Source organism: Haliotis rufescens, unplaced genomic scaffold (assembly GCF_023055435.1).
Source record: "Haliotis rufescens isolate VD_foot unplaced genomic scaffold, xgHalRufe1.0.p SCAF_10, whole genome shotgun sequence".
Classification (NCBI taxonomy): domain Eukaryota; kingdom Metazoa; phylum Mollusca; class Gastropoda; order Lepetellida; family Haliotidae; genus Haliotis; species Haliotis rufescens.
The window spans coordinates 42,315,604-42,342,786 of NW_025963780.1; the positions used below are offsets into that span (position 1 = coordinate 42,315,604).

At 40.1% G+C, this 27,183-nt stretch overlaps 1 protein-coding gene across 2 annotated transcripts; it reads right to left on the bottom strand.

Moving 5' to 3' along the window:
- LOC124146761 (solute carrier family 28 member 3-like) lies at window positions 1-26,971 on the bottom strand. 2 transcript variants are annotated; one of them, XM_048390889.1, is made up of 12 exons: window positions 26,890-26,971; window positions 20,948-21,145; window positions 19,721-19,833; window positions 18,358-18,587; window positions 11,405-11,546; window positions 10,033-10,224; window positions 9,086-9,247; window positions 7,619-7,881; window positions 7,061-7,229; window positions 5,442-5,621; window positions 2,905-3,085; window positions 1-2,262 (listed from the first exon to the last, which is right to left on the bottom strand). In XM_048390889.1, exons 2-12 carry the CDS (start codon window positions 21,123-21,125, stop codon window positions 2,111-2,113), a joined length of 1,962 nt encoding a protein of 653 aa, XP_048246846.1. In that variant the 5' UTR covers window positions 21,126-21,145; window positions 26,890-26,971; the 3' UTR covers window positions 1-2,110. The 2 variants fall into 2 exon arrangements, with proteins under 2 accessions (XP_048246846.1, XP_048246843.1); XM_048390886.1 differs by lacking the exon at window positions 26,890-26,971 and adding an exon at window positions 25,632-25,973.
- Between the last annotated feature and the right edge of the window lie 212 nt (window positions 26,972-27,183).

Here is a 27,183-nt window from a genome sequence, read left to right on the forward strand (position 1 = left end):
GGTAGATGAAGACTACTGACATGGTACTACTGGGCAGTAGGAGATATAGCTTATTCTCACAAAACAATCTCAACGGTCGTAGTACTTGCGGTGCTACTGTTTCAGAATACACTAGATATGAGGAACTTTCATTAATAATCTTGACTTCATGGATAAGCTGTTGTAGACTAGATATATTTGCATTTCAACACTCAAAATTGAACATGAAAATATTATAAATGCAATATCAAGCAGAGATGATATCCTCAAAATAAAGTTCCAGGAACTACTGGGATCTAAAATAAGTAAACATTAATACATTGAGGGTATGGCACTTTATCCCCAAACAACTCAAAATATGTAACAAGTGATTATTCGTTTATTGTATATGTAATAATTATGATGATGTCTGTATTAGGGGTCAATACTGTCAGTCGCAAAATAAATGCATCTCCAAAAGAATGCGACCGCTGGCCCCAAGCAAAAAATGCGACACCCCCTCCTCAAGTATCATTGGATTTATGTCTTCCTCCGTCAGATTTACAGGAGAATCCTCACCTTAACCCAACCTTACATTAATCCAATCACACACCAAATAGCACCGCTTATAAGCGCTGAGTAGAGTACTTCCGCTAAAACAATACATGCGCGCTGGCTTGTGTCGGCCCTTGATGCAGTCGCAAAGAACAAAGACGCCGTGCTGTGTGGGTGGCGTCTGTCTGGACTGATCTGTCAGGTGTGATCAGTGATGACATAGAACTCTTGTCTTGAGTGACAATTCAGTGTTTGCATGGCATTGTTTAGATAATTGTAACAAGTGCTGCTCAATAAACAGTGATGTGGAATACATAGTTGTTTGTTTTCAGCGTATGTCTAGGTTGGTATTTCTGCTATCCAAAATGTCTTATTGTTGATATAAATGCAATGTTTAATAATGTGAGCAAAGACCCCTCCCATTTTTCACATTTCATTCACGCTTGCGTTAATTTCAAGATTTACAGTAATCAGTTAATTAGTCTAAAAATATGTTTCACTAAATCATATTGACAGAATTTGGCTCAAAATTTTGTAATGCTTCTGTAAAATCAATTATTGGCGTCTGTGTACTGGAATCAATGTACAATTTAAAATATCTGACCTGGTTTCATTTGGATTCTGCCATCAGAGTAAGCGATATGACATAAGATGCAGTATCTTGTAATTTGATCGCATCGATACACTCAGAGCACCGGTATACAGGCCAGCTGTCGCACACAGCTGTTGCTGACTCAGCACATCTGACAGTTTCGTGGTCATTAAATAGTACCACAAGAGGGAAACTCAATATTCATTCTTACTAGCACCTGGTTACTAAACATAATGATTACTCTGACAATAGCATTAACAAGGAGCCGAGTCTACTAATAAGTGTGTTAAGTGTATTTATGCTTGCTTGTCACATGTTACTACACATTATGCTGAAGGACAAGGCAGGTTTGATTTACAAGTCTTGGTTATGATTTTGATTAAAAATATTTGGAAGCAGGAAGATGGTGTATTATTATAATTATTATGAACTTGTAGCACTAGTATTGCAATGGAGGTTACAATGAGATCCTTCGCCCATGGAATACAGTCCCCTTGCAACATAGAGAAACTGTATTCATGAATATATATAACCAATCCATAACAATGTATAATACAACGACCTTGTCTGTAGTTCTTACCAAATTCAGTGGGCTTATTTTTTGTATAATGTAAACGACATGTTTAAAATATACTACTCAAAAGAAGTTAAAGAACACCTGATTCTTTCATATGACTAGTTGTTGTCATGAGAGATTAACTATAGTAATATGAAAATTGGGTGTTCTTTGACTTTCTTTTGAGTAGTATACTTTTTATACATTTGGATGCAAAATACCTTGAATGCCTCACAAAACTAAGAGGGCTCATTTTATTGAAAATTTAGAGGAGTTTCATTATTGTTCCACAAACTCCTTGAATACATTAAATGCTTTGTTTGTGGTCCCTATCAAGACATCATCCTTTACAAACACACTTCACACATTTCAAACACACACCTCTTTCATTTCTTCCAAAGGAACCAATTTGGCAGTCAAAGATGCTATATATTGGTTCCCTGGCAACACTAAGATAGTGTCATGTTGAACACCATGGGTACAGTGTCATTGAGCACGGAATATGATGTGTCGTTGAGGACGGAGTTCGATGTGATGTTAATCGCTGTTGCGTTGTTGATGCAGGGGATGGATGATGCGGAGTGGTCCGCCATCAGTAGACCTGGACAGAGAGGAAAACAACATTTGTGAAAAAAACCAACTTGATTTGCAGTTTAGTTGTAGGGACTGGTCACTTAGTTTGTTTGTTGTTTAACGCCGCCCTCAGCAATATTCCAGCTATATGACGGCAGTCTGTAAATAATCGAGTCTGGACCAGACAATCCAGTGATTGATATCATGAGCATCGATCCACGCCATTGGGATACGATGACATGCATCAACCAAGTCAGCGAGCCTGATCACCCGATCCCATTAGTCTCCTCTTACGACAAGCATAGTCGCCTTTTACGGCACGCATGGGGTGCTGAAGACCTATTCCTCCCCGGATCTTCACGGGTCGACTGGTCATTAATTACAGTGATGGGTGGGTCAGAGGTTTTTTCCTCCCCAATTGCACATCATATTCTTAGGAGACTTTCCCCAAGTGTACATTTGATTTCATGACCTTCATATGTGTCTTATTTTTTAGAACCCGACCCTAGAGACACATATGTGTTGATGACCCTCTCCTGATACCTTCTGCGAAAACAAACAGGTGAACTATATCTTCTTAGCAGCTAGGGTAACTACGGCTTAAGCCTCTTTTGTGAGCCCGACAGTTGAATACACAGGCTGTTCAGCCAATCACCCCAACTGTACCTACCTGCAATGGAGGCTGTCATGAGACATGCCACAATTCCTCCAAACAGTGCACGGATGACAATCTGGGCCAAGTCTTTCACACGTTTGGGTGCCATTGGTCCAAGGCCACCCAGTTGGATGCCGATGGAGCTCAGGTTGGAGAAGCCACACAGTGCGTACGTGGCCATAATCTCAGACCGCCGCTGGTGACAAATCAAAATATACCATACAATCAAAGAAAAGTAACATATATGTACGTGACATGATTTACTTATTTTCATTTGAGGGGTCGGGGGTCAATTGTCAATATACTCGTGTCCTTGATGTGAATGATATTATGTATTTTCAAAAGGGGAATCAAACCTCTTTTGAGTGTCTTAAGAATCTACAATACTCTTTCTAGGACATTATCATCTTCCCGAGGCAAGGGAGTTAACTGACTTTAAAAGTCCAGTTTCCACCCTTGCCGAACTAGGCTGGAATAACTGGGCTCGATCGTTGCGCCACCAATGGCTATTACCAATTATGTCCCTTCTAAGCCTCTCCTATGGACCAATCAGATTCCACCTCTCGTATCACTTGCGTTTGCTTCACACAAAATGGTGGCGCTCAGTCAGAACGATCTGATCAATAATCAAGATCTATATTGTGATAAAACGGGTCTTACATCGCGAAATGCACCTTGATTAAAAACATGAAAAGATTTGGAAAATATCTGCTGATAACGAGTTGGCGGTGCACATGCTTTGCAAATCCTGCAATCGATCGAAATCTGCACGACAGTTTACGAACCGGATTTTGATTTCGGTGAGCGATTTTGATTGGACTATGCATAGACTCGTTAGTCCAGACAAAATGTAACTCCATAATACCAGCCTAGTTCGGCAAGGGTGGAAACTGGACTTTTATAGTCAGTTTACTCTCTTGCCTAGGGAAGATGGGACATTATATGAGGTCAATACCTGTTTTGATTGACCCCAAAAGAAGCAATATTGACAAAATGATTGATTTACACATCTTCCAGAGGCAAGGGTGTTAACACAAATACAATTATAGTTGCCACCCTTGTCAAACTAGAATGGAATTTTTGGCTCGATTGTAGCGCCACCAGTGGCTATTGCGAGTTGTGTCCCTTCTATGTCCCACCTACTGACCAATCAGATTCCACCCCCAATATCACTTGCATTTGCTTCAAACAAAATGTTAGTGCCCATTGAAGATGACCTGATTGATAATCAAGATCAGTGAGCACCTCATTAAAAAACATAAAGATTCGGAAAATAAGTTGACGGTACACATGCTTTAAAAAATCCTGCAATCAACCAATATCTGCACTGCAGTTTAGGAACCAGATGTTAATTTCGTACATGATTTTGATTGGACTTTACATAGACTCGTTAGTCCAGCCAAAATATAACTCCATAATACCAACCAAAAGCAAGGGTGGAAACTGGACTTATACAGTAAGTTAACTCCCTTGCCTCAGGAAGATGGGGCTTACACTGCTTTTAGCAATATTACCACAATATATCGACAGGGAACACCAAAAACGGGTTTCACAGATTGTACCCATGTGGGAATCTAACCCAGGCCATCGGTGCGACAAGTGAATACTTTAACCACTAGGCTATCCAATCGCCCGCAATATTGACAGAGGGCAAAGCACATGATGATATTGGGTTTTTTCAGGTTGATAAAAACAAGTATTAACCGCATATAAAGTACATAATTGATTTATTATGAAATATAGAGACAAAGGCAGATTTAACATTTCAATATACATTAGCTACAATAATGTTAGTTGGTTCCAACAAAAAGAGAAATCTGAATGACTTAGGTATGGGGAATACCATTTCTAGGTAATTCCCATTCTATCATAAATAACACAGGTCACTACCATAATTAGTCAGACCTGACACAGAGTCAATATGTTTTACCGTCAAATGACATGTGACTACTTCTAGGCCAATGAACATGAAAATACTTTGCATTACTTAATGATGTTAGGGGTATAACGATAAAGCCAGGACACGATACGATACGTATTGCAATACAAATATTTAAGTCAAATCTTGTTGAAATTCCTTGACTATAAATAGTTCAGAGCAGGTTTAAAAGGAAAAGCTAGCTGTAGACACATGTTCATAGCGGCTTTTCTTAGTAGAGAACTTGAAACACAAATTACGACACAAGTGTTTTGTCTTGTATCAATACAGAAAAAAAAGTTTCATGTATGGGATCATCACATGAACATTCACGATGCACCAGTGTATTATTTCCCCCCTAAATAATGTGGACTACCGTATTCGACGTACACAAGACTTATTTATTCGCGTATAATACGCACTCGTGTGTTATATGCACCCTTAAATATTGGCGATTAAATTCTGGTAAAATATATCTGTCGTATATGTATATAAACATTTCAGGCTGTCAGCATAAACCACAAAATTTATAAACCCCTTATTTCTAATTTTGAGAGCTCCCTGGGCACTTATTACGTCAAATACGGTATTTTGCTGTTATCTTGATTAAAATCTTTAGTTGAGAAACACTTACGGAGATGGTAGTTCCATCCTTGCATTCTTCACGGTTGGTGATGAACTTGGCTAGCTCCTTATAGGCCACAAACTCATTGAGGAAAGTCTTGATGCCGACTAGTTCGCCCACCACCCCTGCGTCCTTCCACTCCACCCCCATCAGGTACGCCACGGGCATAAAGACATAGGAACAGATTTTCTGGAGCAAAAGAAAGTTATACGGTTTGGGAACATTTAAATTTATTGTCTTCTTAGTTCTTTTTTAAAGAGGAATTTTTCAAAATAATTTCTGGTCGAAAGAGCAAGGCACTGTAGCTCAAGTTTTCTGTTGAGAAAACACACAAGCCAACAGAGCCATATATGATGCTTCGCCTGAATGTTAGTTTGTTGTGTAACGCTGCACTCAGCAATATTTCAGCTATGTGGCGTCAGTCTGTCAGTTTTCCATGTGTTTATCCAGTTTGCTTGTGAAGTTTATTTATCCCAGGCTTCATTTACTAAACATCAGGATTTAGTCAAACAGCTGAGCCTGACTATATAACATGGAGCTGAGTATTGAAACAGCAAGACATCAAAATCCTGATGGAGTGTAGACTGTGCAAAAGGTGTAGTTATAGAAGTTGAATGACATGTACCACTTTGTCCCTCCAATTTACCAAAGTCTACCTTGTACATACCAGGCTCCATTAATGTACCTATCTCCAAATATATCAAAGTTTCTTGAATTAATATTGTCTGTAAATACCAATGTATTAATGTTCTTAACAGCTGATATATTCCATTCAAGCAAGGTTGGAAATGTAAGGCATGTGACATAAACAATTAAATTTTCATTGAGGTATGAATCGAAAACCCGCTGAAAAGATCTATGAATCCACGTAGCCAGATTCAAACATTAGATCCCTGAGAACGGGAAGACACAGTTGGAAAAATGCTAGTTAGAAATGAAACCTAAGACATGAAAGTTGTGGAACCGAGGCAAGTGGAAAAAAAACCAGGCGAACGAGCAGTTTCATTCCTTCTTGGCCTTCGGTCTCTCATGGTTGTTTGGACAATGAATATGCACGAGTTCTGCTAAATGTCCTGTGCATGACGATACACATGAGCAGGAAGGGAATTCCCTCGACTGTTATATTGGGATTCCCAAACATTTTCGCCATGGTGGGCGTGGCTTAATTTTTTACATTCTTGGGAAATGAATGCAATAACAATAACATGTGACCAATTTAGCTAATCAGAATGCAGGAATTCCAATTCAAACAATGGGGCAGTGACAAGACCAGATTCACTACCCAGGTCACATGTCCAGTTGAGAACTGTTCACCCGACCCACGTACCCGCTGTTTGGTACAAAATGTCCGATTGGGATTGTTTTACTGGAACCATGGCCAAAACTATTTAGATAGTCAGAAGTAAAATGTGCATAGTCAGAAAGAAATGTGTACATTAGCGACTTGTAGTGTAACCATGGTGTTTTTTTGTTATTGTCATTATCAAAATACATGTATCACGTGAATAACCACGGGTGTGGTAGTCCCTTGGGTACCCAGGTCCTACTCAGGGCCCACCCGACCTGAGTGCTTGAGTTACCCCATCCCAGCATTCACCCACACAGATCAGCAATAAACAAGTCCTCACCTCAAACGAGAGCTGTGGGAAGCAGACGAAGGCCCCAAACCAGGACAGGACTGCATTGACAAAGGCAAGCAGAGCCAAGAAGGCGATGAGGTTGGCGGCGATGTTGGCGACGAGGCAGATGGAGGTGGATGCCCCAGCAGCTGCAGCCTCAAGGAAGTTGCGAGGTTTGCTGGAAATACAAGTATGAGTGAGTTGGGATCTATGTGTGGTAGTTTACTATTTGAGGCTTTATCATGGCGTGGTAGTTTACTATTTGAGGCTTTATCATGGCGTGGTAGTTTTCTAGTCAAGGCTTTATCATGGCGTGGTAGTTTTCTAGTCAAGGCTTTATCATGGCGTGGCAGTTCTCTAGTCAAGGCTTTATCATGGCGTGGCAGTTCTCTAGTCAAGGCTTTATCATGGCGTGGCAGTTCTCTAGTCAAGGCTTTATCATGGCGTGGCAGTTCCCTAGTCAAGGCTTTATCATGGCATGGCAGTTCTCTAGTCAAGGCTATATCACGGGTACAGGAGTTGGTTCTATCGACCACATCCCTACTTGTCAAGGTGTGCCTCACTCACTTGTCATCGTCCTCTTGCTCCAAGTCATCGATGTCCTCCAGCTTGCTAGTCTCCGTCTCTGGGTGGAGCAGTTTGGACACGGCCAGGGCACAGGGGGCGTTCATCACACTCGCACACAACAGGTGTTCTGCAGGAACACCAAACGACACATAGGCAGCCAGCACACCCCCAGCAATAGTGGCAAAACCTCCCACCATGACGGCGTGCAGCTCCGAACGAGTCATCACGTTCAGGTACGGTCTGATTAAGATGGGAGCCTCCGTCTAGAAAAGACATTAATGTTGAAGAACAAAAGTTAGATATTTTCACTGTAAACAAAAGCAGGGTTTTACACGACACAATTGTGCGTCCAGTATGGATGGAGAAAAATGAATATAGCGCGTCCCAAGGGACGCACAATAACATTCATCATTCTTACAGCACACCAGGAGCATGGGTTATGGGTGTTTGTTGTTTCATCCATCAAACATGGACACTGTCCACATGATCATTGATTCATTCCAGGCTCTAAAGAAATGACTTACAGTACACTACACTACACCATTTATATTTATAAAGGACCCGCACATTTCCTGTAAAGACCCTTAAAATTTATTATTGGGGATCCCCTAGTCCTCCACTTTTGTAAGACAAGGTAAACCCTGCAAATGGACAGTTTGCTTGCTTAATACCACAGTCAGCCGTATTCCAGGTGACCGTTTCCTGTAATTCATCATATCTGGAGTGAGTGAGTGAGTGGGTGGGTGAGTGAGTGAGTGAGTGAGTGAGTGAGTGAGTGAGTGAGTGAGTGAGTGGGTGGGTGGGTGGGTGGGTGGGTGAGTGAGTGAGTGAGTGAGTGAGTGAGTGAGTGAGTGAGTGAGTGAGTGAGTGAGTGAGTGAGTGAGTGAGTGAGTGAGTGAGTGAGTGAGTGAGTGAGTGAGTGAGTGAATTTTTATGCAACTTTTTGCAATATTCCAGCAATACCACGAATGGGGGACATCACAAATGGACTTCACACATTGTACCCATGTTGGGAAATGAACCCGGGTTTTGGGCGTGACGAGCGAACGCTTTAACCACTAGGCGACCCCACCGCCCCCATCATGTCTGGACCAGACACACCTGTGATGTGCATTCTGAAAGCATGATGATGCAACCAAGTTACCAAGCCAGACTACCCGACTAGTCGTGCCTCGTTTATACGGACACTTCACGCGTCATTTCACAATTCGTCCGTATAAACGAATTTCCGTATAACTGAAACCAGCTTCTTACTGGAAGAGTTACTTCCCTTCAATTATGCAACTCATGACAGATGACAGAGCTCGTCTCAAACGTAACTCAGTGTCACTTGGTTAATTGACTTCTTGCGAAACGATTACCACCAGCGGAAGGATTACCGAGGTTTCCCGATATCTGAAGTCCATATAAGCAGGGAATGACTGTATATTTACAGCAATGGAGACAATGGACAGATTATTTGCTAACCTGGCCGACGAAGATGTTGCCAGCGGCACACAGACTCTCGGCAGCCGTTGTACCCAGCAAGCTCTTCATCACGAAGGCGATGTTGCCGATGATGAACTGCATGGTGCCGAGGTAGTACAGGATAGAGATGAAGCAGCTGAAGAAGATGATCACCGGAAGCACCTGTAACCATGGAAACAGAAGTTATATATAAACATTTAGTAGTATAGTATTTTTGTTTATTTGTTTAACACCATGTTCAGAAATATTAAAGGTATATGACAGGGCCTGAATAATGTTTGCACCAGATAAAGCAATGACTGATACTTTAATGAAATCACTGCAGTGGATGTTAGACAAGCTATCAACGAAGACAACAAGTCTGACGACAGGATTCATATAGCGTCACTCATTACCATCTAATGTTTTTTTGGAAGTGTTCTACACCCTGAATACCCTGTAACATGATGAGACACAAAAAAGTTTAACAAAGTTTAACAGCTGTTGTTTGCATTCTGGTGTCTGCAATAAACTATTGGTGGGAACTGTGTGTGTGTGTTGGTTGTTTTATGTTGCACTCACCACTATTCCAGCTATATGATGCCGGTCTGTAAACAATTAAGTCTTGACCAGACAATCCAGTGACTGACATCATGAGCATCGATTCACGATATTTGGATTGATGACATGTATCAACCAAGTCAGTGAGCCTGACCACCCGATCCCATTAGTCGCCTCTTACGACAAGCATAGTCGCCTTTTTCAACAAGCATGGGTTTCTGAAGACCTATTCTACCCCGGATCTTCAAATGTCACTTGTGGAAACTGTCATAGAATAGCTTCAGGGAGAAAACAGGACAAATTTCTTTTAAACTATTGTAAGAAGTGCTGATCTCATAGCCAAGCAAACTATGCGATACAAATTGTGAACATGATACCAGAGTATGACATGAAGTGGGTGGACTTACCTTCATAGCAAAGATGTGGTCAGTGTATTTATCTCCGAAGACAAATTTGGAACCGAAATCGGTAAATGCCAGGAACTTCTGAATCTCCTTCCCAAGAAAGTAGAACACCCTGTAGCCGATATCCCACTTCAGGATTAGCACAGCAAAGTAAAACTGAAGCGTGAACCCGCCGAGCACCGGCCGCCATCGCACCTGAAACCAGCACCCATTAACAGATGAAGATAACTTACTGGATCATCACCAAGGATTTGTGAAGCACTGCAGTCAGTAATATGACAGTGTAGGGATTTATCTTGGATTCCAGACTAAGTGCCCTTGGCTTGGGACAATAATGAGATATACCAGTCGATGATCAGGAAATCATTAACTCCTATGGTAGCCAGCATTGAGAAAGTTTGTTTGTTGTTTAACGCTGCCACTCAGCAATATTCCAGCTATATGACATTGAGTCAGTGAGTGAGTGAGTGAGTATGGTTTTACGCCGCTTTTAGCAATATTCCAGCTATATGACATTGAGTGAGTGAGTGAGTGAGTGAGTGGTTTTACGCCGCTTTTAGCAATATTCCAGCTATATGACATTGAGTGAGTGAGTGAGTGAGTGAGTATGGTTTTACGCCGCTTTTAGCAATATTCCAGCTATATGACATTGAGTGAGTGAGTGAGTGAGTGAGTGAGTGAGTGAGTGAGTGAGTGAGTGAGTGAGTATGGTTTTACGCCGCTTTTAGCAATATTCCAGCTATATGACATTGAGTCAGTGAGTGAGTGAGTGAGTATGGTTTTACGCTGCTTTTAGCAATATTCCAGCTATATGACATTGAGAAAGTAAGCAGTCAGTGGGTAAGCAAGCAGTGTGAGTAGTGCGAGTGTGTGTGTGTGTGTGTGGGGGGGGGGGGGGGGGGAGTAAACAGTGGGAGTGTCTTGTGTCAGTGGGTGGGTGAGCCCTTGGTTGGCGTGTGACTGGTTGGTCAGTGTATGTGTGGTCATTGTGTGAGGTGTGGGTAGTTGTGACCAGTTTGAGCGGTTGGTTGGCGTGTGACTGGTCAGTGGGTGTGGGTGTGGGAGTGGAAGTTGGTGTGGGAGTGGGAGTTGGTGTGGCAGTGGGAGTGGGTGTGGGAGTGGGAGTGGGTGTGGGAGCGGGAGTGGGAGTGGGTGTGGGAGTGGGTGTGGGAGTGGGAGCGGTTGGTCAGTCTGTGGTCGGTGTGTGTGGTGTGGGTAGTTTTGACTGGTTGGTTAGTGGGTGTGTGACTGGTCAGTGGGTGTGGGAGAGGTGGTTGTAAAGTGGGTGGTTGTGACTGGTTGGTCAGTGTGTGGGAGTGGGATTGGTTGTAGGGTGGGCGATGACTAATTCTGTGGTCAGTGGGCAAGATGTTACCTGTGTGGGGCTGGAGGACAAGAGAAAGAGGACGATGATGAAGGTGATGATGCCGGCGAGGGACACCAGGTTGCTAGGGACCTCCCACACGGTGTAGATGATCAGTGCAAGCATGCCGCCATACACCAAGAACAAAGCAACCCTGAAACAGTCACAGTCCAATACTAACATGATAAATTATCTCTTGTCAAAATGTCACTCATGCAGCGTTAGAAATTGGCACTAGTCCTGTAGTCCTCGCAAAAATGCCCAATAGTAAAGGTACTATACATTATCATTATAAGGACAAATGGACTAAAACCGTTAGTTTCTATCACTGTCATGAAGTCATAAGTGTTGAAAATCACTGAAAAATCAGAGTCAATTTCTTAACATAAGGCAAATTATAATTGATAGTCATATAATCTGTCATCTCAAATACTTTTTGGTGATTTTCAATGCTTTTAAATTTTGACACTAAAAAACAGGCTTTTCAAGAGGGACCTTAAAATTCAAGACTTTTTCAAGCCTGTGCGAACCTTGTTCTCTATCAATGGCATATTCAGACCAATATTTTCAATCTTAAAGAAGAGTGCATGAACACATCACATATCAAAAGTCAAGGCATTGTCTGGACTAGACATGGATTATCATCCTCACTTGTCAACACCGTACCCACACTTGTGGTCTCATTTGTCAGCACAGTACCCATGCTTGTGGTCTCATTTGTAAACACCGTACCCAAGCTTGTAGTCTCACTTGTCAACACAGTACCCACTTGTGGTCTTATTTGTCAACACAGTAGTCATACTTGTTAACACAGTACCATGCTTGTAGTCTTATTTGTCAACACAGTAGCCATACTTGTAGTCTTATTTGTCAACACAGTACCATGCTTGTAGTCTTATTTGTAAACACAGTAGCCATGCCTGTAGTCTTATTTGTCAACACAGTAGCCATGCTTGTAGTCTTATTTGTCAACACAGTACCATGCTTGTAGTCTTATTTGTCAACACAGTACCATGCTTGTAGTCTTATTTGTAAACACAGTACCATGCTTGTAGTCTTATTTGTCAACACAGTAGCCATACTTGTAGTCTTATTTGTCAACACAGTACCATGCCTGTAGTCTTATTTGTCAACACAGTACCATGCTTGTAGTCTTATTTGTAAACACAGTACCATGCTTGTAGTCTTATTTGTCAACACAGTACCATGCTTGTAGTCTTATTTGTCAACACAGTACCCATGCTTGTAGTCTTATTTGTCAGCACAGTAGCCATGCTTGTAGTCTTATTTGTCAACACAGTAACCATGCTTGTGTAGTCTCACTTGTCAACACCGTACCCACACTTGTGGTCTTATTTGTCAACACCGTACCCACGCTTGTGTGGTCTCATTTGTCAACACAGTACCCACACTTGTGGTCTCATTTGTCAGCACAGTAGCCATGCTTGTAGTCTTATTTGTCAGCACAGTAGCCATGCTTGTAGTCTTATTTGTCACCACAGTAACAATGCTTGTAGTCTTATTTGTCAACACAGTAGCCATGCTTGTAGTCTCATTTGTCAACACCGTACCCACGCTTGTGGTCTTATTTGTCAACACAGTAGCCATGCTTGTGGTCTAATTTGTCAACATAGTAGCCATGCTTGTAGTCTTATTTGTCAACACAGCAGCCATGCTTGTAGTCTTATTTGTCAACACCGTACCCACGCTTGTGTGGTCTCATTTGTCAACACAGTACCCACACTTGTGGTCTCATTTGTCAGCACAGTAGCCATGCTTGTAGTCTTATTTGTCAGCACAGTAGCCATGCTTGTAGTCTTATTTGTCACCACAGTAACAATGCTTGTAGTCTTATTTGTCAACACAGTAGCCATGCTTGTAGTCTCATTTGTCAACACCGTACCCACGCTTGTGGTCTTATTTGTCAACACAGTAGCCATGCTTGTGGTCTAATTTGTCAACATAGTAGCCATGCTTGTAGTCTTATTTGTCAACACAGTACCATGCTTGTAGTCTTATTTGTCAACACAGTACCATGCTTGTGGTCTTATTTGTCAACACAGTAGTCATGCTTGTAGTCTTATTTGTCAACACAGTAGCCATACTTGTAGTCTTATTTGTCAACACAGTACCATGCTTGTGGTCTTATTTGTCAACACAGTAGCCATACTTGTGTTCTTATTTGTCAACACAGTAGCCATGCTTGTGGTCTTATTTGTCAACACAGTACCATGCTTGTAGTCTTATTTGTCAACACAGTAGACATGCTTGTAGTCTTATTTGTCAACACAGTAGCCATGCTTGTAGTCTTATTTGTCAGCACAGTAGCCATGCTTGTGGTCTTATTTGTCAGCACAGTAGTCATGCTTGTAGTCTTATTTGTCAACACAGTAGCCATGCTTGTGGTCTTATTTGTCAACACAGTACCATGCTTGTGGTCTTATTTGTCAACACAGTAGTCATGCTTGTAGTCTTATTTGTCAACACAGTACCATGCTTGTAGTCTTATTTGTCAACACAGTACCATGCTTGTGGTCTTATTTGTCAACACAGTAGTCATGCTTGTAGTCTTATTTGTCAACACAGTAGCCATGCTTGTGGTCTTATTTGTCAACACAGTACCATGCTTGTAGTCTTATTTGTCAACACAGTAGCCATACTTGTAGTCTTATTTGTCAACACAGTAGCCATACTTGTAGTCTTATTTGTCAACACAGTAGCCATGCTTGTGGTCTAATTTGTCAACATAGTAGCCATGCTTGTAGTCTTATTTGTCAACACAGTAGCCATGCTTGTGGTCTTATTTGTCAACACAGTAGCCATGCTTGTAGTCTTATTTGTCAACACAGTAGCCATGCTTGTAGTCTTATTTGTCAACACAGTAGTCACGCTTGTAGTCTTATTTGTCAACACAGTAGCCATGCTTGTAGTCTTATTTGTCAACACAGTAGCCATGCTTGTAGTCTTATTTGTCAACACAGTAGTCATGCTTGTGGTCTTATTTGTCAACACAGTAGCCATACTTGTAGTCTTATTTGTCAACACAGTAGCCATGCTTGTGGTCTTATTTGTCAACACAGTACCATGCTTGTGGTCTTATTTGTCAACACAGTAGTCATGCTTGTAGTCTTATTTGTCAACACAGTACCATACTTGTAGTCTTATTTGTCAACACAGTAGCCATGCTTGTGGTCTAATTTGTCAACATAGTAGCCATGCTTGTAGTCTTATTTGTCAACACAGTACCATGCTTGTGGTCTTATTTGTCAACACAGTAGTCATGCTTGTAGTCTTATTTGTCAACACAGTAGCCATGCTTGTGGTCTTATTTGTCAACACAGTAGCCATGCTTGTAGTCTTATTTGTCAGCACAGTAGCCATGCTTGTGGTCTTATTTGTCAGCACAGTAGTCATGCTTGTAGTCTTATTTGTCAGCACAGTAGCCATGCTTGTGGTCTTATTTGTCAACACAGTAGCCATGCTTGTAGTCTTATTTGTCAACACAGTAGCCATGCTTGTGGTCTTATTTGTCAACACAGTAGCCATGCTTGTAGTCTTATTTGTCAACACAGTACCATGCTTGTGGTCTTATTTGTCAACACAGTAGTCATGCTTGTAGTCTTATTTGTCAACACAGTACCATACTTGTAGTCTTATTTGTCAACACAGTAGCCATGCTTGTAGTCTTATTTGTCAACACAGTAGCCATGCTTGTGGTCTTATTTGTCAACACAGTACCATACTTGTAGTCTTATTTGTCAACACAGTAGCCATGCTTGTAGTCTTATTTGTCAACACAGTAACCATGCTTGTAGTCTTATTTGTGAACACAGTACCATGCTTGTAGTCTTATTTGTCAACACAGTAGCCATGCTTGTGGTCTTATTTGTCAACACAGTAGACATGCTTGTAGTCTTATTTGTCAACACAGTAGCCATGCTTGTAGTCTTATTTGTGAACACAGTACCATGCTTGTAGTCTTATTTGTCAACACAGTAGCCATGCTTGTGGTCTTATTTGTCAACACAGTAGACATGCCTGTAGTCTTATTTGTCAACACAGTAGCCATGCTTGTAGTCTTATTTGTGAACACAGTACCATGCTTGTAGTCTTATTTGTCAACACAGTAGCCATGCTTGTGGTCTTATTTGTCAACACAGTAGACATGCTTGTAGTCTTATTTGTCAACACAGTAGCCATGCTTGTAGTCTTATTTGTCAACACAGTAGCCATACTTGTGGTCTTATTTGTCAACACAGTAGCCATACTTGTAGTCTTATTTGTAAACACAGTAGCCATGCTTGTAGTCTTATTTGTCAACACAGTAGCCACGCTTGTAGTCTTATTTGTCAACACAGTAGCCATGCTTGTAGTCTTATTTGTCAACACAGTAGCCATACTTGTGGTCTTATTTGTCAACACAGTAGCCATACTTGTAGTCTTATTTGTAAACACAGTAGCCATGCTTGTAGTCTTATTTGTCAACACAGTAGCCATACTTGTAGTCTTATTTGTCAACACAGTAGCCATGCTTGTAGTCTTATTTGTCAACACAGTACCATGCTTGTAGTCTTATTTGTCAACACAGTAGCCATACTTGTAGTCTTATTTGTCAACACAGTAGCCATACTTGTAGTCTTATTTGTCAACACAGTAGCCATGCTTGTGGTCTTATTTGTCAACACAGTAGCCATACTTGTGGTCTTATTTGTCAACACAGTAGCCATACTTGTAGTCTTATTTGTCAACACAGTAGCCATGCTTGTGGTCTTATTTGTCAACACAGTAGTCATGCTTGTGGTCTTATTTGTCAACACAGTAGCCATGCTTGTGGTCTTATTTGTCAACACAGTAGCCATGCTTGTGGTCTAATTTGTCAACACAGTAGCCATACTTGTGGTCTTATTTGTGAACACAGTACCATGCTTGTAGTCTTATTTGTCAACACAGTAGCCATGCTTGTGTGGTCTCATTTGTCAACACAGTAGCCATGCTTGTAGTCTTATTTGTCAACACAGTAGCCATACTTGTGGTCTTATTTGTCAACACAGTAGCCATGCTTGTAGTCTTATTTGTCAACACAGTAGCCATGCTTGTGGTCTTATTTGTCAACACAGTAGTCATGCTTGTGGTCTTATTTGTCAACACAGTAGCCATGCTTGTGGTCTTATTTGTCAACACAGTAGCCATGCTTGTGGTCTAATTTGTCAACACAGTAGCCATACTTGTGGTCTTATTTGTGAACACAGTACCATGCTTGTAGTCTTATTTGTCAACACAGTAGCCATGCTTGTGTGGTCTCATTTGTCAACACAGTACCTTGCTTGTAGTCTTATTTGTCAACACAGTAGCCATGCTTGTAGTCTTATTTGTCAACACAGTAGCCATGCTTGTAGTCTTATTTGTCAACACAGTAGCCATGCTTGTAGTCTTATTTGTCAACACAGTACGATGCTTGTAGTCTTATTTGTCAACACAGTAGCCATACTTGTGGTCTTATTTGTCAACACAGTAGCCATGCTTGTAGTCTTATTTGTCAACACAGTACCATGCTTGTAGTCTTATTTGTCAACACAGTAGCCATGCTTGTAGTCTTATTTGTCAACACAGTAGCCATGCTTGTAGTCTTATTTGTCAACACAGTAGCCATGCTTGTGGTCTTATTTGTCAACACAGTAGTCATGCTTGTGGTCTTATTTGTCAACACAGTAGCCATACTTGTAGTCTTATTTGTCAACACAGTAGCCATGCTTGTAGTCTTATTTGTCAACACAGTAGCCATGCTTGTGTGGTCTCATTTGTCAACACAGTACCATGCTTGTAGTCTTATTTGTCAACACAGTACCATGCTTGTAGTCTTATTTGTCAACACAGTAGCCATGCTTGTGGTCTTATTTGTCAACACAGTAGCCATGCTTGTAGTCTTATTTGTCAACACAGTAGCCACGCTTGTAGTCTTATTTGTCAACACAGTAGCCATGCTTGTAGTCTTATTTGTCAACACAGTAGCCATGCTTGTAGTCTTATTTGTCAACACAGTAGCCACGCTTGTAGTCTTATTTGTCAACACAGTAGCCATGCTTGTAGTCTTATTTGTCAACACAGTAGCCACGCTTGTAGTCTTATTTGTCAACACAGTAGCCATGCTTGTGGTCTTATTTGTCAACACAGTAGCCATGCTTGTAGTCTTATTTGTCAACACAGTAGCCACGCTTGTAGTCTTATTTGTCAACACAGTAGCCATGCTTGTAGTCTTATTTGTCAACACAGTAGCCATGCTTGTGTGGTCTCATTTGTCAACACAGTACCATGCTTGTAGTCTTATTTGTCAACACAGTACCATGCTTGTAGTCTTATTTGTCAACACAGTAGCCATGCTTGTGGTCTTATTTGTCAACACAGTAGCCATGCTTGTAGTCTTATTTGTCAACACAGTAGCCACGCTTGTAGTCTTATTTGTCAACACGGTAGCCATGCTTGTAGTCTTATTTGTCAACACAGTAGCCATGCTTGTGGTCTTATTTGTCAACACAGTAGCCATGCTTGTAGTCTTATTTGTCAACACAGTAGCCACGCTTGTAGTCTTATTTGTCAACACAGTAGCCATGCTTGTAGTCTTATTTGTCAACACAGTAGCCATGATTGTAGTCTTTTTTGTCAACACAGTACCATGCTTGTGGTCTCATTTGTCAGCACCATACCAATGCTTTAGGCTCTCGCTTGTAAGCAACTACAATCAGAACACTTTTACATAACTTTCCTCCTACATTAAGCTGACATTCTATGGTATTGATAACCAATACCGTTCAAACTGGCATTAAACCCAACACACTCCCATAAGGTGCATCCTAATTCAAAGTCCTTTCAACTTGTGGGATCAGAGCTAAAAAACAAAGAGGCAAGGGGTTTTAGTGTGAGAAGTTACTTTTCTGTTAACAAAACACATATGTACGTGAACAACTTACCATTTTAGAATGTGCCATTTACTCTTGATGGCAGACTGAATGACTTTCATGAACTTTCTAATGTTGTCACCAAACATGTTGTTGATGTTTCTGAAGACGATGAAGACTAGAGCGATGATGGTGACAACGATGAGAGGGACAGCGCTGGTCTCGCATTGACGGGTGGCGTGCAGGTACAGTGCATATATGAAGTAGGCCAGGTAGGCGACTGCCAGTACAACCAGTAGGCCCTGTAAGGGGAGACAACTCAGTTAGGGAAAGGGAGACAACTCGTGATACATATCTGTAGCAGATTTTCTGTAGTCGCCAATAAGCGCCCCAGTGACGGTTTTCAGAAATTGAGCAGTAGTGAGCAAACATCTTTGATAATAGTTACAAGTCAGTTATACACCCCTTATCCGCTGTTGAGGATTTTTTAGCAAAAGATCTGTAATATACACTAGAAAATATGGACTGTTGTGTAAACTTTAGGTCTTTGTCAGGGCCCTGATACGGTCGTACAGATTGGTCTAGTGTGGGCAGGGGCGCTTCCTGGAGTTGGGCGCCGTGGACAACAAATACAGTATTGCCATTGGTTGATTTATTTTCATTGGGGTTGTGTAAAATAACTTGTGTTACCAAACTTTGTTAATGATCTGATATGCCGATACTATTTAACTTGGTATGGCTGCCGTCCAAAAGAATTCACCACAGTAAACACTACGGCTGCAACGAATACACTGTGAGACGAATACGATTCGTATCACGAATATAGGATAACGAATACGAAGAGCAATTCATGAATACAATAACAAGTCAGCAGTTGATGTATTATTTGTTGTAATCAGTGAAACAATAACAACATAAATTATTTGACATGGTTTGTTAATTATTAATATATCATACATTTATATACTGCACTGATCCAGGAACTAGTATCTGCACAAATGCGACTATGACCAGTGACCACAATACTATCAAATTAAATATTATGAGAGTGTTGTCTTTTGAAGACATCTATGCATATAATATGTTCTTATGGATATATGACTGCATATTCATAAATATTCATTTGGGCCACGAATAACGAATTCAATTCATGAATGGATACGGTTTGATTCACCGAATACGCGAGTGAATCGTAACAGTCCTAGTAAAGACATGTTGGAACAAAAATACAGTACTCTACTTGAAATGAAAACAAAAGGTAAAAAAAACAACTTAATCCAAATTATTCTGCAGCCGACTGACAAAAGATAGTCTGGTATTTTCCCATGTCGCCGATCCTGATATACAGGGACCAGTGTCTGTAATTCACAGGTTCTTTTTTATACAGGATGAGGACGAGGATTTTAGTTTTAACAATCAACCCTGATGCACTCACTTTCACGAAGATCTTCTGCTTCTCCTTGAAGAAGTCCTCCATCTTGGAGTGGAGGAGCGTCAGGTTGGAGATGAGGCTGCTGGAGCCCGAGTCCATGCTGGCTGAGGACGAACCTGCACAACACAAAGCTCCAGTTTATCAGATGCTATTACTGTGATTGATCAACGATCATGGGTGTGCGAGCCACTTTCAACATGTTCAGCAGTACTACATTTATACAACAGTGTGTTAGCCTGATGTGAGAGGAAGACCGAAGTGATGCAGGTCTTGTGCTGGTGCTGGTGCTGGCGCTGACAATCCAGAAACATGATCAGTGAGGACCGGTGAGCTGTTCCTCAAAGCGATCTTAGCGCTACGATGATCGTAAACCTATGTTAAAGTATTGGACTTACAATCACCTTAGTGCTAAGATCGCTTTGTGGAACGGGGCCCAGGACTCCATCCCCACATTCACACGTTTCGGGCAATCCTACCAGATACAATTCCGAGTGAATTCTGTCACGTTAGACGACTAGTCCAACCTTGCCTCAATGATCAGAGCATGCAAACAGGTAAACATAAGACAAGCTAAAACAATAGAAGCTACTACTAAATTATAAAGGTCAATGTTTTTTCATATACTTGGGGTTTGTATTTGCCTGCAACCTGATAAGCCACTTGGTTATTTAACGCAGCTCTCAGCAATTTTCTAGCTATATCACACAGCCTTAAATAATCAAGTCTTGTCTAACACACACAGACACAGACACACACAGAGACAGACAGACAGACAGCTTGTGATCAATTCGAAGCCGACATAGCCATGAGAGGGTGAGCCATTTGAAAGTACACACTCCACATAATATGTATGCAGTAGCCTGCCTCACCTCTGACTTTCATAATTTGATGTTGATTGGTTGGTTTGTTGTTTAACGCGCACTCAGCAGTATTCCAGCTTTATAACGGCGGTCTGTAAATAATCGAGTCTGGACCAGACAATCCAGTGATTGACATCATGAGCATCGATCCACGCAATTGGGATCGATGAAATGAATCAACCAAGTCAGCGAGTCTGACAACCCGATCCCGTTAGTCGCCTTTTACGACAAGCATAGTCGCCTTTTACGGCAAGCATGGGTTGCTGAAGACCTAATTTGATGTCTTAAACCATAAGATTTTATTTTAAATCTGCCCCATGCTTAGATTGGATTCTTATCTTAGAATCCCAGGAGCGGCCATGACACTTACTCTGTGTATCCTCAATGGCTATCTTGACAGATTCGGAGCCTTTCATGGGTGTTGACGTCAGCGTTGTTTCCTTGTAGGTTGGGGGGTCATCATCAGTGATGAAGCCGAGAGCTGAATCATTGTGTGTGTTCATCAGTGGCTTCATAGATTCACTGGTTGCAGAGTGGTTCCTGGCCATCTTGAATTTCTTCCTCAGCTCTGAAAACAAGCAATGTGAGCTTACTTAGTTCCAAAACTGGCTGGTTTTGTTAGGCAGAAATCTGTTCTAACCATGTTTAGTACAACATGATCTGCAGAAGGACAGAGCTCCAGATAACCTTTTGAGCCATTGAGTTTTTACTCTTGGGTTTCTATTTTAATTGCGTTATTACATTTTTCATTGGGTAACCAATATTTTTTCACTCATCTAATCATCACTCTTTTGGGCATGTTGGGTATTTTAAGCTTTAAAAAAATAAAATAATGTTTTAGATGTATATAGCTGTTCTAAATAAATAGGCTTGAATCAGGTCGTAATTAGCTCCTTTGTACACATGCTGGAAAAGCTTCATTGAGTATTTACCATGTTTTTATACATTTGAGTTTTTTATTTAATGTATGCGTTTCTGTACACAAATTAACGTGGATTTTGAATATATTTAGGGGGGGGTTGGGGGTATTTTACGCAAATACGCTGCTTATCTGCAGCTCTGAAAGGATGCTTTTTTTATGGATTTAGAAAATACAAAAACTGTATAAAGATGAAAATGACCATTGATGGCAAACTAATAATGATTATTTGGACATGTTTGTGCATATGTTGAGAAAGGTACCTGTAATATCTACTAGGGCTGCAACGATACAGGAAGGTCACGATACGATGCGCATCTTGATATTCTGGTCATGATACAATACGTATCTCGATACGCAATGATAAAAAAACAAGACTTAAAGCAAAGACGTATATATACTGTATATACGTCTTTGCTTAAAGCATGTCAAGATTGAACCTTTCATGATTTTGGAACAGTCAAAATTATTTTATAATAACAAGACTACTGAAGTTGTTCAGCTTCAAAGTAACTTTCTCTAACTTTCCTTCAAAACAATTTAAAGTTCAAACACCAGAAAATAATTAATGTACTCCACCAGTGAAGTTGTTCAGCTTCAAAGTATAGAGAGCTCCGGGAACGTACTATCGCTGTGAGGAGCTTGGCCGAATAAATTATCGATAGGATTGGCATAGGAAACGAAATTTGATTTACTTTAGTAGAAAATGTATCAAAACTTTGATCAAAATTATGTTGTATTTTGTTGTTTATTAATCAAAAACCTTTGACAAGATGTTTAAAGACAATAAATATTCTATCTTGAATAGTTCTGAAAATATTTTTGAGCATTTTAGTTAGTTTTAGTTTCGTTTCTGAAATCACACAATATGAATCGCCGACTGTCATAGCAGACGATCTTTTGAATAGTGAATGACCATGTCGCGCAAATCAAAAGAATTACAGACTTTTTTAATCAAAATAGAAAAATGCACAAAGCATTGTTATTCATTTCAGTTCTTTATTCTGATCTGTTGCACTTTTTTATATGATGATGTTCCAGTACATAATACAAAATAAGACATTTTTGAAGAAAGCAATTATCCCCCCTACTTTTTCAAAATCCCTCCTATTTTCTACATGATGGGGGGGACAAGTCCCCCCTTGATTTTCAATTCTGGGTTGGACACTGCACAGGGAACCACCATGACATGTTTTGGGTGTATGTACGTATTTGTGTGTCCACTATCTCGTCATCTACCATCGGACGAGTGGGTTCTCTTGAGTGCACAGGGTGTATGTACGTATTCGTGTGTCCACTATCTCGTCATCTACCATCGGACGAGTGGGTTCTCTTGAGTGCACAGGGTGTATGTACGTATTCGTGTGTCCACTATCTCGTCATCTACCATCGGACGAGTGGGTTATCTTGAGCACAGTGCACAGGGTGTATGTACTGTACACTAGTGACAACACTGTTGATGATCCCAAGGCAGAATAACAACTCGGTCACAAGCGGGATACGCTCTCAGCACCTGGGGCTTGCTAGCCCGACGCTTTCAACTGTGCGTCACTTTAAAAAATAGAATTTGGAACCCTGACGTAACTGATGGTTCTACTTACCGACAGGGAGTATCTCACCCACAGCAATGCTGTACTGACACAGGGGACCACCATGTACACCAGCTGCCCAGTGTCAGTGTCAAGTATCTCAGTGCTCCTGACAAATGTGTGGGTGGCACAGCTGTCACAAAACCATCTTAATCCAAACCTAACTGGTGTATTAATGACAAAGCAACAACAATTACATTATTCATATATTAATATTATTTTTATATTATGTTTATATTATATACATATTTTACCAGGTATTTATCTAGTCCTGCTCAGAGGCCGATATTCGTCCCCATATATGCATCAAATTTGAACTAGTGTAAGTGCAGTAATCTTGGATGTTAAAACTTAAATGTACTCGTTCTACCTCACCCAGAGAGAGAGGGGAGATCACAAACCAGCCATGCATGGAACACATATATGTGGTATACATATGCATATACAGATAAGCAGCGCATTTGCGTAAAATATCCCCCCCACACACACACATGCATTAAATGAAAAACTCAAATTATAAAATCATCACGCGTAAATACCCAATGAAGCTTTTTCAGCATGCGTACAAAGGAGCTAATTTCTGAAACACAATTATGAGCAAATTTACTTTGCGATTATGACTCATATGATGAATCTATAACATATACACAAATGATGAATCTATAATAACTAAATATGATACAGTATATTCATAATTTTCCAATTAGAATTGAAATGAAAGAATTTAAGAGATCTCATTTTCAGGTCAATTGCTGTCATGAAAAGGGGCTTTCATCATGCAATGGTAAGGTCGGTCTTGCTCGGAGTACAACTCCGCCACTGGGGACATTATCATGATTATTCATGAACATGATCCAAATACAATTTGTGTAGTCTTCATAAACTGACAGGCAAAAGAAAGTATACACTTGAAAATTAGATTTATTAAATTACAAATATTATCAAAATGTTTAGTCTTCATAAACTGACAGGCAAAAGAAAGTATACACTTGAAAATTAGATTTATTAAATTAAAAATATTATCAAAATGTTACTAGGTTGAAGAACAGTTGCCGAAACACTGCAAGCTTAAGGTCAAGTACACCACAATGATACACGTATCAAACATATCGCCATCGAATAGACTTTTCTTGTTTGTTTCATTTTTAGCCACCATCAAACATGGGTGTATATTTTCTTTGTCACCTGCAGTTTAGTCTATTTGAAGCCACACAACTGTTTTTTCCAGTATTGGTATTATAACAGGACATTATTTTATTTCTGTAAAGTAAACAATAAAATACATTACCTAAACTAAAAATGTTATGGAGAATATTGTTAGGCAGGGTTATATATGATCATTGTGGTTCAACTCCCACTCATCAATGTTCCAGCTATATGACGACCACATGTCAATAAACAAGTCTGGACCAGACAATCAAGTGATTGATATTTTAAGCAATGATAGTGCGGTCAAGGCACGATGACACTCTATGAACGATGTCAAGCCTGACCACCTGGTCCATTTTGTCTCCAACATAGGTTGCTGGGGTATACATGTATATTGTAACCCAGAACCCCCACGGGGAGTTGGGGTCACGGGTACAGTGACAAAACATGGACAATAATTGTTTTCCTGAAAAATTTAATTAGTCATAGGAACAAGAATTTAAACTAGCTTTGGGTTAAAGCAATTCTTTCTTTACAATTCACCAACAACACATTTGTTTGTTGTTTAACACCGCACTCAGCAACAGTCCAGCTCTATGACGGTGGTCTATAAATAAGATAGTTTCCTTTGGTCTCAAAGTGAGATTGCATGTAAATTAAAATAACATTTCTAGTGCTGCAGATGCACTTGCACAAACAAAAGAGATTCCACTGAACATTCAACATCAATTCTTAGGCCAGTACTAGAATTCTATTTAATTTCTATCACTTTCCTGCAATTTCGAATTTAATTAACATCACTCCTAAAAAAATAATTTTAAAATAATAATTATCATTTAAAGCATATATCCATATTGAAAATATGGTAACCTCTACTGTTTGTAAACAGGAAAGTAATATTTATATAGATAATTACATATATATGATCAATTGCTGAATTGTGTTGTATTGAGTACTTCCATATATTTCAAGTACGTAACAATATTCGAGAATGAAAACAATTCTCTCTTTGGTGTTTTACAAACACTGACCCGTGTCCAGTCACTTGATCACAGTAGAACAGACATGCATGCATCCGGTACAACACGTGTCGAGGGCTCGAAGATCTGCAGAGCAGTTCTAATTTACCTTAAATTAATAACGTTACGGTAACTTTATTGATGTGTCCGTTTTCTAAAAAAAAAATCATATTACTGCTTGATAAAATACCCTTTCGTATTACCGTTTGGATTTTGCTTGTTACTTGGTATCACTTATGTCGATATATATCCTGTCAAAACACGTGGGCAATCGACTAGGCCTAATCAATACTGGTAATCGTGACACAATCACGTGTGTGTGTGTGGGGGGTATTCTATACGGTAAATCTGTTCAATTATAGCTTAAAATCTACTCACCAACTCTTCGTTATATCACTGAAGATAAACCGCCCCGTGAAAGATGAGGTATCCACGTGGGACCGAATCCGTAGTTTTTAGTGGGCTTCGTGTGTAACTACACACATGAATGAAAATGTCTGCACGCGATGACCTCAGACGCGCGCCGATTGGTCAATAGGTAGGATTGTCCCACGCGCTGTTCGCCGCCAAAAATACTATTTCCGTGTTAATTTCATGCTCTTTGTCTAAATGTTCGCTGACCAAGAATGGTTGATACAGTTGAATTTCTTCCCGGGTATAGGTAAATTCATAAACACAAACTGGCAAGGAGGACAGATCGCTTGACGCTCAAGGAAGCATAATATTATTTACTGCCAGGATATTGCGTCATCAATCTGCGGAGTTGCAATTGTTTACGTCGCCGGAGATGTTTTGCAACGTGCAGTAATCGATATGTATCCACGAAATAAATGTGAAAAAGGACAGTGAAAAGATCTGAAGAAAAACCATGAATGGACACGAGTAGATTCGTTATTCAAGTTCCTGGGTCTATATAGGCCTATATGTACCTATATAACCCTGGGTACGCTAGGATAGGTTGAAATTTGTACGATATGATCAAAAACAATTCTGTTGACCGCTGTCGTAATGATAATATCATATATTAGATATCGTCAATGCTCGCCGAATTTTCTTCGGAATATTTAACATCCGTATGTTTTTGTTCAGGAACGCGCCATATTGACATCATCATCAATCGCCTACCAATACCTTAGTATAGATATATTAATTCAGTATTTCGATGTAACTATTCGGTTAAAAGGAAAACATTGAGTGATATTTTGACGTGCAAACAAACACACACCTATTTTCGTATAAATTATGGTTATCGTGATTTGAATACAGTTTCTATTCACCTATATTTGGGCACTGATCAGTAAATGGCGCCAAGCGGATATTTATATACCACCACAAACTATAAATCACACAAATCATAGTACGAATGATCAATCTCACAATATATCTAATATATATTTTTTAACACGATAAACTAAATAAACACATCGACATTTTAGCACATTAAGGTTTTAGAGAAATGTATTGATGTAGCATTGTGTCAATAGGCCTATACTTTGTCTGAAACGGAAGAGCATATGATTACAAAAGCTTGAGGTTGCAAAATTAAATTTAACAATATTAAAGTGCACATATGCAAAAAGAGTTTCTGTCAACTCTTTCTCATTCAAAACCGTAACCAAGAACTTGACAAACTTACAGATCCCAGAATTTTTTCTGTACCGCCAGGACAGCTTGCCGCTCCTCTAATGTGTGTACTGTTGTCCAAATTTGCCGCCAAGTTGCGCGCGACGTCTTCCGGGTTATAGCTAAAACTAAGTCTGACGGAAACAACACGAAATTGGACTGCAGGTATAATATATATTTAATATTTATTTTAGTAAGTAGGAAATAAATAGTAATTTTATGAATATTTCATATATATTTCGCCTTTCTGCCATGACAATATCAACAGGTTTAAATATATATACATGCTGACAGATTTGACACGCTA

What these genes read in the sequence shown, in the direction of transcription:
- LOC124146761 (XM_048390889.1), bottom strand. Translation starts at nt 21,125, where the DNA reads ATGGCCAGGAACCACTCTGCAACCAGTGAATCTATGAAGCCACTGATG. An exon ending in AGCCATTGAGGATACACAGA is followed by an intron (nt 19,834 to 20,947) that starts GTAAGTGTCATG and finishes TGTGTTGTGCAG; the next exon opens with GTTCGTCCTCAGCCAGCATG. An exon ending in AGGATGGAACTACCATCTCC is followed by an intron (nt 3,086 to 5,441) that starts GTAAGTGTTTCT and finishes ATTTGTCACCAG; the next exon opens with CGGCGGTCTGAGATTATGGC.